Source organism: Chrysochloris asiatica, unplaced genomic scaffold, assembly GCF_000296735.1.
Source record: "Chrysochloris asiatica unplaced genomic scaffold, ChrAsi1.0 scaffold00116, whole genome shotgun sequence".
In the NCBI taxonomy this organism is placed as follows: domain Eukaryota; kingdom Metazoa; phylum Chordata; class Mammalia; order Afrosoricida; family Chrysochloridae; genus Chrysochloris; species Chrysochloris asiatica.
Genome location: NW_006408634.1, coordinates 7618990 through 7632471, shown reverse-complemented (window position 1 = coordinate 7632471; position 13482 = coordinate 7618990). Strand labels below are relative to the sequence as shown.

The 13482-nt window shown below is 50.7% G+C and overlaps 2 protein-coding genes across 2 annotated transcripts; one reads left to right on the top strand and one right to left on the bottom strand.

Moving 5' to 3' along the window:
* Positions 1–211: 211 nt before the first annotated feature.
* On the bottom strand, positions 212–6791 carry BCL2L12 (BCL2-like 12 (proline rich)). The gene is made up of 7 exons (XM_006868205.1): positions 6680–6791; positions 5910–6024; positions 5571–5713; positions 4638–4724; positions 4153–4244; positions 3011–3298; positions 212–262 (listed from the first exon to the last, which is right to left on the bottom strand). The coding sequence occupies exons 2-7, from the start codon at positions 6014–6016 to the stop codon at positions 212–214; spliced, it is 768 nt and encodes a 255-aa protein (XP_006868267.1). The 5' UTR covers positions 6017–6024; positions 6680–6791.
* Positions 6792–7793: 1002 nt separating this feature from the next.
* Positions 7794–12658, top strand: IRF3 (interferon regulatory factor 3). Its single transcript, XM_006868413.1, has 7 exons — positions 7794–7958; positions 8939–9110; positions 9196–9266; positions 10007–10193; positions 10333–10710; positions 11945–12060; positions 12476–12658. The coding sequence occupies exons 1-7, from the start codon at positions 7794–7796 to the stop codon at positions 12656–12658; spliced, it is 1272 nt and encodes a 423-aa protein (XP_006868475.1).
* Positions 12659–13482: the final 824 nt, after the last annotated feature.

Genomic DNA, 13482 nt, shown 5'->3' with positions numbered 1-13482 from the left:
AACCTCCTCTTCTTGGGTGGGTGAGGGGGAAATTTCATTTTCAAGTAAAAGAACAAAGAAATATTTTAGAAATTTTTTAAAATTTAAAAACACTTTCTCTTTTCTTTTTTTGGTAAAAACAGCCTCCTGCTCCAAGAGTTCTGAGCTGAACAGGAAGGCGGCAGAAGCACCTGAAGGAGTCCCAGGGTGGTAGCAGCTTCCAAGGAAGATCTCAGTCCAGGGGCAAGTTCAAGTCCACAGGAGAAACAGCCAGGATGCCGTTCTGTAGGGGGAGAGTGGCAGGGCTTATGAACAGCACTGGGTGTCCCACCATACATAGCCACCCACCCAGGGAGGTCAAAGATGGAGTGGCAAGGATGCAGGAGGAGCAGGGACCCAAAGGGAGAAGGAGACAGTGAATCAGACAGGGATGGGCAGTGAAGAGAAAGAGGGGGAAATAGAGACCTAAGGAGACAGAGATCTAGAATGAGGGGGGACAGAGACTCACAGACAGAGGGAACAGAGACCCAGAGAGAGAGGGAAGACAGAGACTCAGAGAGGAGGGACAGAGATCCAGAGAAAAGGGGACAGAGACCTAGACAGGGGTGGATAGAGATCCAGAAAGATTTGGGGGACAGAGCCCCAGAGAGAGAAGGACAGAGTCCTGGGGTTTGAATGACTAAGAGCACTGTTAACGGGGAGAGTGATATTCATTCGCTCCTTTGTAAAATGAGGACAACTGAACCTACAAGCAAGGTAAGCATGGTCTTGCTTGTGCTTACTTACCCATCTGTAGTGAAGCGTCTCACATGTTCACATCAAGTAGTGAAAAATATGTGAAACTGTTCACTACAGATGAGTAAGTAAGCACAAAGAAGCCCGTGCTTACTTATGTTGCTTATTGGGTAATCCAACTCCAAACCCCATGAGTGTTGTGGCATCTAAAGTGATCACTCCCATGAAATCCTAGCTCCAGTACTTGGCCCACGGCAAATACACACCATTACAGAGAGAAACAAAGAAAGTATAAATAAGTGAACCGCTTCGTTGAGCTCCAGAAACTGCAATCCACAGCTGCCTGGAAATCTTTTGGTGGGCCTGAAGGAATCTCATGCTCATCGCTCACGCCATCTCCTGATCCCCATTCCGGCAGCTAGCCCTCCCGTCAACACCCTGATCCTTGTGTTTGGCCCAGTCCCCACATCCAGTCAACTAGCCAAATAGAGCAGCAAGGCCTTCATGTGAATCTAGAATCTGGTTGGTTTACTGTCTCACCCTGGTCTAACCACACTTCACCTCCAGATTCTCCACTTCTACAGGCTGTTCCCCATAAGGCCGCCAGGGGGCGCGGGTTACCACCCACGCAAGCGCAAGTCCTTCCTTGGTTTACAGCCCTCCTTGGGCTAACTGCACCACCCACACAGTCAAAGTTCAAGGTCTCACCTTGACCCACGAGACCTTGCATCATCTGAGCGTTCTCTTCCTGTGTTCATCTCCCGCTTTTCCCCTCAGTTCACCCAGAGAGAGAAAGAGCATCAGAGATCCAAGCGAAACCAGACTGAGAGAGAAAGTATAACCCAGACAGGGGTGGATAGAGACCCAGAAACAGGGAGAGAGATAGAGACAGAGGCAAAGATAGCCAAAGAGATGGATGGACAGAGAATGGAGGGGGGTCGGGGGTTGGAGAAAGAATGGGATAGAGACAAAGGTGACACTGAAGATTGGAAAATCCCCAATCAGATGTAGAAATTAGGGGAGGGGCTGTGAATTGGAATGTAACCCATTTGATGTAATCTTCTGTAAAATGATGTAGTAAAGCCATTGAAATGGAAGGTTTCTTAGGGTGTGGTCTGTCTCCAAACTACTGTATAAACAGATATTTTGACAGATCTCTCCCCTTCTCCCTCTTGGAGCTGCACCCTTCCCGTCAAATCCACCAGCCTCTCTCTAAAGGAGAAAGATGAGGTTCTCTACTCCCACAAAGATAAATACATGTGAGTCCTGGTGGTGTCGTAAGATAATCATCGGACTGCTAACTTCAAGGTCGAAAGTTCAAATCCACCAGCCTCTCTAAGGGAGAAAGATGAAGCTTTCTACTCCCATAAAGGTTTACAGCCTTGGAAACCCTATTCAGGGTTGTTATGAGTCATAATTGACTCCATAGCATTGGGGTTTGGTTTGGTTTACATACATACATACACACAAGACCTTCAAAAAAAGTTTGTGGAAAAATTCCATATCTTTCTATTCCATTTCCCATGAACTTTTTGAAGCCTCTCATAAATACAAGCAGTCCCCAACTTATGACATATTCTAGTTACAACAAATTGTATTTGAAACTTTTTTTTTTAAAGTGACTTTTACTTTAAATATATTTATCTGTAAGATTATATGGAATGTTCCCAATGCCCAAAAATACCCCATAAAGATCAGCTTTATAAAGATATTGATAATTAAAAGTGTTAATAATGAAAACTTTAAAAAAAAATTAAAGATATTCAATTTATCAGAACTGATTGACAATGGAGTCATGGAATGGTGTGGTACCCTGTCATAAGGTGGAGACTACCTGTTCACCTAACTGTCCTATTTCTTCAGAAGCCCTGTGACACTAGGGGCAGGGCATTTAGTAACCAGTGGGGAGGCAGACAGCGATCCAATAATTACGCACACAAATGCCCATGGTGTCCCATGCACTGCACCAAATACTTAAGGGAATGATCCCATTTTAATCCTTAGAACAACCTTGTTAAGTAGATACTACACTCTCTTATTTTACACATGTGAAAACTGAGGCCCAGGTGAGGCCCGCGTTCCGCGGTTCACAGTGTGCTAATGTACCACAGACTGGTATAAACTTTTGATAGTGTCTGAGCTATCACTGCTCCCTCGGGTATACAGTGGAAGCTCAATAAACACAGAAGGAAGGAATGGTAGAGCTGAGCAAACACCCGTCAGATCAGAAAGGAAATCTAAGAAGCCAGCCCCCTCCCACATTACAATTGGGTAAAAGCAGGCTCCAATGGCTCACCCAGCCCCCGTGGGCCTGGATCCAGGGTGTGAAGCTCTGCACGTGCTCCACGCTGAGCCCCGCCAGCGTGCCCCCTAGGCCAGCCACGCGCCGGCTCAGCTCCATGGCCAGTGCTAAGCGTGCCAAGGGCTCCGGGGAAGGTGGTGGGGGGCCTGGGCATGGTGACAACGGGCGTGCACAGCTGGGTCGAGGGCTAGCCTCACGACTGGAGAACAGTTCTGCCAGGCGGGCGAAAGAACCCATGGAGAGACGTGTCAGCTTTCGGCGGAGATCAGGGTCTGAGGCCAGCTAGGAGAAAAGAAAAAGAGGCAAAATCACCCGTCAGGCCTCCTTGCCCACGTCCAGCCAATAGGAGGCTAGGAGGCGTGGTTTCTGGCTGAGGTGCAATCTAGATGATAATAGTTTAAGCCATGCCTCTACTCATTCCATCACCCAATCATAAACCAGCTTCTATGGTCTCTTCTCAACTGTTTTTTTTTTGTTGTTGTTGTTGTTAAGCGCATCGAGTTGGTTGTGAATCAGGGTTTCCAAGGAGCGGATGGTGGGTTTGAACCGCTGACCTTGCAGTCCAGAGCTTATCCTATAGCGAGCGCAACACTAGGACTCCTCCCTAGTGGTGGATCCTCAATCAGGGCCAAGACCAACTTTCCCTAGGATCCAAATTGCTAACTTTCTAGCTACACTGTGCTGTTCCTTGGCCAATCAGAACTCTGGAGGCCAGACAAGGTTCTATGACAACCTCATCCTCTAACAAACAGTAGTACAGGGACAAGGACTTAGTCCAGATTCCTGGGCCAATCAGATTCCAGGACACAAAATAAGCCACACCCCCTCCAGTTACCCATGTTGCTCTTTTTAAGCCTTAGATCTTAGACAGATTCCCCCCAAACCCTCAGAAAGATCTCCTCTCTCCCACAGCTTGGCCCAATTTCTCTCCTAGATCCTGTCTTTGATGGTCACACCCTGACATTTAGGTCACATCTCTTGACTAATTCACGAAAGCAACTCATTTACAGAACTTGTCCCACCTTCTCCCCACCAGAGCATCCAATGAGAATGAAGACCCAGCTTCTTTCTGATCCAGTTCCTAGCCACCCTCCAATTCATGTCCTCCTTGAGGGATGGAACAGCCCACTCATCACCTTCTGGTTGATGACTTCCGCCTCCTCCTCCAGCAAGGCCACCAGCTTGCGTAACAAGGCTTCTTTCTCAGTAGGCGGGGGTCCCTGTAACTCTAGGAGCAGAAGAGACTTCTAGTAGGGACAGGACCTTGGCTATCTTCCTGGTGTTGTTCACTGCCAAGGAATCAGTCCTGATACTCAGAGTGACCCCCATGCACAACACAGACCATGTGACTCATAGGGGTCTTCCTGGCTGATTTTCAGAAGCAGATGCCAGGGCTTTTTTCCTCATCTGTCTTAAGTTTGGGAGCTCTCTGAAACGTGTTCTGCATCATGGCATCATACACACCCCCATGGCTGCACATGAAGTGCATGGGCAAGGAATCGAACCCAGGTCTTCACTAAGCAGAATTCTGGGAGGCGAGAATTCTACCACTGGACAACCCTACATCCTGACTGGCTGCCCTCTTAACCCCATCCTCCTCCAGGGTCCCTCTGTACCTTACCTGGGCTAGGAGGTGATCTGAGTTGCTCTTGGACCAGCTGCTCAAGCCGTTGGGCCACGAGGGTATAGAAGTCTGAAGTATCTGGGCCTGGGGTCAAAGTGTGGCATGAGGAATCTGAAGGGCATCAGGAGCTTAGGGGTTCTCTTTTTCTCTATATAAGTTTGCCAGATAGCAACGATTCCCATTTTATAAGAAGCTGAGGCCCAAATTAGTAAATTGGGTAGCAAAAGACCCCAAGCCTGTACTTTCTTTCCATTTCATTGAATTCTCATACTGTCACATTGAATTCCCAGAATGTGACAGCTAAACTGAAACCTTGAAGATCATCCCACCCAAGGAAAGCAACTACATGGCATTCCAGCTCTTACCACCCTAGCTCTTGCCCATTTCAGGCATCACCAATTGATAACAGCACTCTTGTGAAATCCTTGTCAAGGTAGTACGTTTAACAGGCATTGCTAGTCTACCCAAACTCACCTATGAGAGGAAACCAGTTTGTCATTCTTGATTATGTCCAACGACATCCCTCCCCCTTGCCTACTTTGCTTTTGGAGAAACAGAGATGCAAGGAAGAGAAGGGTGTCTCCAGAAGGAATAGTGTTGGAAAACCGGTCTCTTGCCTCTCCATTGAAGGTACTTAGAGCTGCAAAATTGCTAGAGGCAGGGAAATGTGAAGGAGAATGATAACAACTAGATATCAACTAAACATATAACTAGGTAGATAGGGACCACCAGCCAGCCCATGAAATTGGCAGATAAAAATCTAATTTGATGAGTAGGATGGGAATAGAATGGTGAGAGTTGGTGCTATAGTCCCCACATAGTTATTCTTTAACTGAATGATCTCGAACTAGTTTCTTATATTCTCTGTGCTTTAGGAATCAAGGCTCCTGGCCCCACCAGTTATATGGGTGATCTGAAGAAATCTCTTACCAGGCTCTGAACCATAGCAGGGATGGAGGGGCAGGGAACAAGGTCGAGGGGACTCAGGGGGAACTGCTCCTTGACCCAGAGGGCAGGGAAGACATCTGCGAAGTCTGCTCAGGAAGGCTGTTGGCTGCTCCTGGGTGGGGCTCCTAAGGAGGAAGACCTCAGAGAACTCGTGCAAGCTGTCTCCATCTCTCACTGAGGTCTACCTCCCTGAAACCTCAGGAACAGGGAACAGAGCCAGTATAAAGTGAGGAAAGGAGACAGACTGAGACCAGAAGCAAGAGTCAGAAAGGGTCTCACCCCAAATGCAGGCCCCTATAGGAAGAGTGAAACTCCTCTTACCTGGGTGGGTTCGTAACAGGGGCCCCGGCAGCCTCACCCCGCCTAAGGAAAGCTGCTAGGACCCTCAGCGTGTCCTCGCGGAGCCCCAGTTCCTCGGAGCCTGCCATGGGAGCACCTATGAGAGAAGACGCTGGGGGCTGGAGCCCAGGGTCCAGAGGGAAGCAGCAGCCCAAACTCTTAGTCTCTCTGAATGAGGAAGAGGCTTAGGTAGGGGCTTGGATTGTTGAAGTCCTAAGGAAGAAAGGGGCTGAGGGCCTGGAGGGAGTTGGGAACTACGACTCTGGGATTCTGGGTAAGGAAAAGACTGGAGGCTTGGCCTCCTGATTCTGTAGGAGAAAATCGCTGGTAGCCTAAAAGGGAGAAGGGGGCTGAAAAAGGACTAAGAGAAGACACATGGATCATAGGGAAGGAGAGAGGCGAGGAACTGAACTCTTGACTCTAAGGGAGGAGGAAGCTGAGACCTCGGAGATCCTCCAGGGCTAATCCTCTTGGATTCAGTAGGCATTTGCCAAATTACTAAATCCCTAGAGGATCCACGACTACTAATCACAGCAGGTTTCCTGACACACAGTCCCCCCCACCCCTCCGTTCGCTCTAGTTTGTCGCACAGACTGCCGGGAGTAGTAGTAATTCCACTATGACTCACTCTAGACTCTTGGGGACCCGGGATGCTTGGGTGTATGTAGGAGAAGCGGGGCGGGAATGCCCGATACTCGGTCCCGGTCTCTCCTCTTCCCTGTTCGCCCAGCCCTCGGTAATGCCTCACTCACCTGGCCCCGGACCCGGTCTCCGCCTCCTCCTCCAGTGAACTTGTGCAAACTTTTCTTTTAAAAGTTTACCTTTCCCGCGCCTGCGCACTGGGTCAGGTTGCTGTCCGCCCCAGCGTAAAAGGGGCGCGGGTGCTGTCTGCCTACATAAACTGTGGATAAAATTCCCAGCAGTCTTGTATCCGGAAAGCCTTAAAAGGGCATGAGGGAGGGCTCTGTGTTGACATGACCGCCCCCTTTGCCCTGTAAACTGGCACACAAATGTTAATTTTTATTAGAAGACGTTGATGGAAAGGAAAAGCCCCATCGCTGTAGAATTCAGCTGACAGTAAGGGGAGGGAGACTGCACAGTTTCGAGTTCGACCCTGAAGATAAGAGTGGCCCCTGCGCGCCCCAATCGTCGACGTAGGTGACGCGGAAGTACTGTGGAGTTAGTTGGTGCCGCCACAGGGTGAAGGACGGGAGGGAAAAAAGGGGCAGTCCTCACTGATTATCTGGAGAATTCTAAATTTATTTTGTGTATTCTGGAGAGAGTGGTGCGAGGGAGGAGGGGGCTACTGAGGTCGGCAGGAGAAAGAGGTCTCTATTACTAGGTGAAATCTACACTGGGGGACCTAGAGGGGAAGAAGGGTGTAATAGGAGGGAGCCCACTCTAGAAACTGAGACATGCCCTGGATTAGGGAGGATATCGATTGGGGAGAACTGTAGGTGGCAATGGGAACTTGAGGTCTTCGGTGGGGGAACCGTGGAGAGGGTTCGATCTACACTAGGGTAACTGCGGGAGGTAGACGTCTACACTGAAATAATTTAGGAGAGTAGGGGAAGTGAGGAAGGGAAGAATTTACAGTGAAAGAAAAAAGAGTCTAGGCGGAACTAAGGGGTAGAAGTCTGCACTAAAGAAGCTTGGAAAGGTAGGGGTCCTCGCTGCATTGATGAACTGCTCTGGGGGATGGGAGGAGGCCTGCGGGCCGTTAAGTGCCCACGGAGGAGGTAGGTTTGCACCCCAGAAATCTTGGCTGAGGGGCCTGCACCATGGGCCTGGAGTGAGAGGCGCAGGTGGACCGGAGAGGGCTCTCACACCCAGGAACTGCCTGCCCTTCTGCCTATAGGCCAGAGCATGGGGACCCAAAAGCCGCGGATTCTGCCCTGGCTCATTTCACAGCTTGACATGGGACAGATGGAGGGCGTGGCCTGGGTGGACGCGAACCACACACGCTTCCGTATCCCTTGGAAGCACCACCTGCGGCAGGATACGCAGGAAGAGGACTTCCGCATCTTCCAGGTGCTTAGAACTGGGCGCGGGAAAGTCGGGGCTGCGAGCCCTGGCGGAAGGACTTCGAGGGATCGGGGATCAAGGGCGTGGCTACCACTCGTGGGGCGGGGCCTAGTGGGTAGAGCTAGGCTGGGCTATGGCGGGAAGTGGTGAAGTTTGCAGGACTAGTGGCCAAACTGCAGGTAGTGGGTAAAGTGAGAATGCTTTCATTAAGAAATGAAATCGTAAAAGCGTGTTTAGCATGCGGTGGCAGGGCCTGCAAAGAGAAACAGACGAGTGGTGTGTGTGGGATGGGCACTTGTAGGTGGGGCTAGGAGGAGCTATGACGGGAAGAGGCGGGGTTAGTAGGACAGGTGTCCTGACTGTAAGTAGTGGGTAGAGAATGCTCTCATTTAAGAAAGTGAAGTTAGCATGCGAGGGCGGGGCCTGCAAAGAGTTTAGAGATCTGCGAGTGGAGGTGGGCGGAATTATATTGGGCCTGGTGGTCCGAAGTGATGGCAAACCTGGACTTCTCAGGTCCTGGAAATCTCACTGGAATGGAGGGATTTAAACGCCGAGGAAAAGCATCCTGGAGGGTGGGGGATCCCTGGTTGCAGAATTTCTGGGGCAGGTCTTGGGACTTTGGAAGAGAAGCTCAGAGCCTCAAAGTTGAGTTACAAAGAGGGATTATTTATTACAAAGGGTGACCTGGGACAGATTGTTGTTAAGTGGTTCTGACTCAATAGTGACCTTGTATAGAGTTCCCAAGGAGCAGCTGGTGGATTTGAAAGCAGGTGATAGGTGGGTTTAAAACAATAGAATCCAGCAGGCTGGATTCGAAGGAAATGTTTTTGAATGCTGTGGGGAGGTCTTGGGGTGCGAATCCGTGTGTAGGGGTAGAGTCTTGTTGAGATAGCACTTCTGGAGAGAGGTGGGTTTAAGTGTTAAATCTCCAGGAGTGGAATCAAAGTTTTCTCCCCTCCCCTACCTGCCTCCTTGGGACCCCCTAGGCCTGGGCAGAGGTCAGCGGTGCCTACAATCCCCAGAAAGATAAGCCAGATCCACCTACCTGGAAAAGGAATTTCCGATCTGCTCTGAACCGGAAGGAGGTGTTAAAGGTAGCTGAGGATCACAGCAAGGACCCCCTGGATCCCCACAAGATCTATGAGTTTGTGACTCCAGGTGTGCATGGGATGGGCCTTCACATGAATACTGGGATCTGGAGGGGCCCTGGCACCCCTACTGAGCTCATCACCTTATTTGACAGGAGTTAGGGACTTTGCTGAGTTGGACACTTCTCCAGACATCAATGACAAAGGTAGTACCTCGGATATCCAGGTAAGAATGCACCCCTGCCTTCTGCCCCATCCATCTCCCTCCGCTTGGGTCATTTTCACCCTTACCTGCCTCATCAGCCTTCTTCCCCAGCCCTTCATCTCCCCCTTCCACTCTGTCCTCTGTATGACCTGGTGCTGACCCTGACCCTCCCTGCTTACACACTCTCCGTGGCTCAGGAGAAAATTGTTTTCCCCAGACATCAAGGCCCTAACACACTTTGCCAGTTCTGAGTTTTCTTTCATGGCAGGGTGCCCTCTGGCTCCTGGGAAATCAAATCCCCTCTGCCCAGGATGCCTGTGCCAGGGAAAGTCAGTCCCCTTCTGAGATTTGTGTCCATTTCCCCATGCCCAGGTATTGCCAGATCCTTGGGTTGGAATTAGCTTCTGCTCCCTCAGGGCCATCATTGTTGAGTGCCACTGTGTCAATTCCAACCCATAGAACCCCCATGTAGAACTGCCCCTCACCCCACACCCCCAGTGTTCACTTCCAAGACTGTAATCTAAATGGAAGTAGATAGCCAGATCTTTCTTCTGCCAAGCTGGTAGATGGGTTAACTGATCTTTGTTACTAGCCAAGTGCTTAATTAACCATTTGGGTCACTAGGGTCTAGGGTCAGCATAATAGTTGGCTATCTCTCCCATCAGACTGGAAGTCCCTAGAAGATCAGACTGAGTCTAGCTGTTCTCTGTGCCCCCATGTTGCTCAGCCCTGCTGATAGGATACACTCTTTATTTTTCCAGGAAGATATCCTAGAGGACTTACTGGAGAACATGGCCTTGGCCCCTGGGGGGTCCTCGGGCCTGCCTGTGGCCGCTGAGTATCCCCCTCAGGTCTTGCTGAGCGTTAACACAGACGTTAACGCAGAGGTCTTTGCTCCCTGCCCCAACCTGGAAAACCCACTGAAGCAGCTGCTGGTCCCTGAGGACGGTAGGTATCAGCCACGGAATGGGAGGGGCTGAAGCAGGACACGGAATGGGAGGGGCTGAAGCAGGAGGCACCTAAGGACCCCTTTACACTTGCTGTCCATCTCTCTCCCTCTTTATGCCCCCTCGCCGCCTCTGTTCAGAGTGGGAGTTTGAGGTGACAGTCTTTTACCGGGGCCGCCAAGTCTTTCAGCAGGCTGTCTTCTGCCCTGGGGGGCTTCGGCTGGTAGGCTCAGAAGCTGTCGACACGATGTTGCCTGGGCAGCCAATGATGCTGCCCGACCCCGGGGTGATCCTGACCGACAAGTTGGTGGTTGACTACGTGAGGCGCATACTGAGGTCCCTGGGTGGGGGGCTGACTCTGTGGAGGGCAGGGCAGCGGCTCTGGGCCCGGAGGCTGGGGCACTGTAGCACCTTCTGGGTCTTGGGAGAGGATCTGCTCCCCGATGGTGACAGCCCGCACATCGAGGTCCCCAAGGACGTGGGAGAAGTTGTGTTCGACCTGGGACCTTTTGTGACAGGTGAGTAGGTATCCAGCAGTGTTGGACAGTTTGTGATGAATGAATTCAGGTCCTGCAGACTCTGCTTGCTGTGTGTCCAGGGACAGAGAAATTGACTGCTCTGAGCTGAGCCCTGGGTACAGAAGGTGCCTTGTGACCAGCTTCAGCACTAATTGCTGTGGCAGGAAAGATAAATCCTGACGGCTGTGCTCGCTGGTGGCACTTTCTATGGTTTGAACTGTCCCATTCTGTGTCCCCTGGCCATGTGTACTACCAGGACTAGTGAGTGTGGCAACAGGCAGAAGCTGAAACTTATTTCATGTTAACTGGTAATGAGTGAAGTTTAGGAGGAGTCTTGGGCGGTGCTGTAGGATAAACACTGGGCTGCAAGGTCGATTTGAACCATTAAGGTTGACAGTTCAAACTCACCAGCTGCTCCTTGGAAACCCTATATGAGGTCACTATGAGTTGGAACTGGACGGCGTTTAACAGCAACAGCAATGTAATAATGGATACGCAAGGAGCTTGGTGGCATACTGGTTAAGCGCTCAGCTCTTAACCAAAAGGTCAGCAGTTCAAATCCCCCAGCAGCTATCCTGGAGCTGTCTGCTTCCATAAAGACGTGCAGCCTTGGAAACCCTATAGGGCAGTTCTACTCAGTTCTATTAGTCACCACGAGTCAAAATCGGCTTAATGGCAGCGAATTTGTTTTTTAGTTGAACATAAACACAAGAAACCCTGGTAGTGAGTGGTTACCCACTCAGATGTTAACTGAAAGGTTAGTGGTAGAATCTTGTGGTTCACAGTCCAGTGCTAATTCTATAGCATCATACACTATAGGGCCGTTCAACTCTGTCCTACAGGGTCGCTGTGATTCAGAATGGACTAAAGGGCAGTGGGTTGATTAGACAGCCTGGCCTTAGGGGTTTGGGAGTGGTCAACATTCAGAACCTTCTACTTCAGAACCACTTAGCACCCTGCAAGAAGTGGAGCTCCCTCCTCTGGGCCTGGTTCTGAATGTTCAGGATGCTAGAGCAGGTGGGGCAAGTCAGGGAGGTGGGGCTGGCCTGCTGGAAGGGAGAAAGACTGGACACCAGGACTGTGAGGACTTTGTTTGAATCAACACCCCTTGGGTAATGGCGGCTGAGCCATGATGGGCCTTGGGTTGAAGAGAAAGCTGGGGTACTGCACAGGTTTAGAGGGAGGAAGGTAAAGGGACTCCTTCCTATCCCTGACTGGGCTCCTGGGTCCCCAGATCTCATTGCCTTCATCGGAGGAAGTGGGCACTCGCCCCGCTACACCCTCTGGTTCTGCATCGGGCAGTTGTGGCTTCAGGACGAGCCATGGACCAAGAAGCTGGTGATGGTCAAGGTGCCGGCCTCTGGGTGTTGAGAGGGGTGGGGCTGACAAAATGGGGGAGGGTTTTAAGAACTACCACTTCTAGAAGTCCCTCTGGGAAAGTACAACTCTCATGAATGAGTCTTTGTTCCTCCAGTGACCTAACTTAGGGGACGTGCTTTGAGCGCTAGAATCCACGTGAGCAAACACAGCTCTCAGGAGCGTATCTTATAACAAGTGGCTCAGCCCTGATTGGTCACACCCTGACTTCTCGGAACTTCTGCCCTGTGGATCAATATGGGATAAACTATTAACTCCCAGCAGCCCTGGGCCTAATAGTGCCCCATGGTCTATAATGGGGGCTGCTGGGAGTTGTAGTCCTCAGCTCTAAGACAGAAAGGGGAGTGAGGTTTTCCCCTAACTTGGGATGTCTCCCTACCTCCTCTAGGTAGTTCCCACATGCCTCCAGGTTCTGCTAGATATGGCCCGGGTAGGGGGCGCCTCTTCACTGGAGACGGTGGACCTGCACATTTCTAACAGCAACCCGCTCTCCCTCACTTCAGACCAATACAAGGCCTGCTTGCAGGACCTGGTTGAAGACATGGATTTCCAGGTTGCTGGGGAGGTCTGAGCCCTGTCTCCCATTTCCAACAATAAACTGGCTCCGGTTACATTTGCATGTGTGTCTGGTGTTGGGTGTCCCCAGGACAGCCCTGACTCATGCTGAGCATTATTAATAACTGGTACCTCAGTTTACTCACACTAGGTCACCTCCCTACAACCACCCAGTGATCTGGTGAGGAGGTGACAGTCACCCCCATCTGACTGCAAAGTTGAAGCTTGGAGGAGAATGGAGATCACAAGGTGGAAATACCAGACAGCCCACATCCTCTTCTAACGCTGGGCTCAGGAGAAAAGGGAGGGACAGGTCGGGCCTGAGGACTGAGGGCTGGAAAGGGTTTGGGTGGAAGTTCAGTGAGCAGAGCTCTCCCCCACTAGGACATTCCCATCTGAGGTGGGGCTGGGGAACCAGGGAACTCCCCAACTTGACCCATGTCCTGCTTCAAGACCTTAGCAAGTTCTTTCTGCCTGGGCTTTAGCCCAGCCCTGTCTCTGCCTTTTCCCTCGACATCTTGGGAAGAGGGGAATTAGGTCAGCCCACTCTCACAGAGCTGCTAGAGAGAAGGCAACTTAATGAGAGACAAAGAACCAACTTCTCGGGGCGATTCTGCAGTAGCAAACAATACCCGGCTACCCTGAGCCCCAAAGATATTGGTAAGTATCCAGAGAAGCAGCAACACCAGAGATGGGAACGTGGAGACAAGGAGCAGCTGAGGACTCTAGATTCATGGGAAGAGAGGGACTAAGAGATGGTGGCCAGGAGGCAGACTTGCAGAATGTGCTCTTTGATGGTGTAAATTATTATAGATGCCTGAGTGTTTTTTTTTTTGTTTT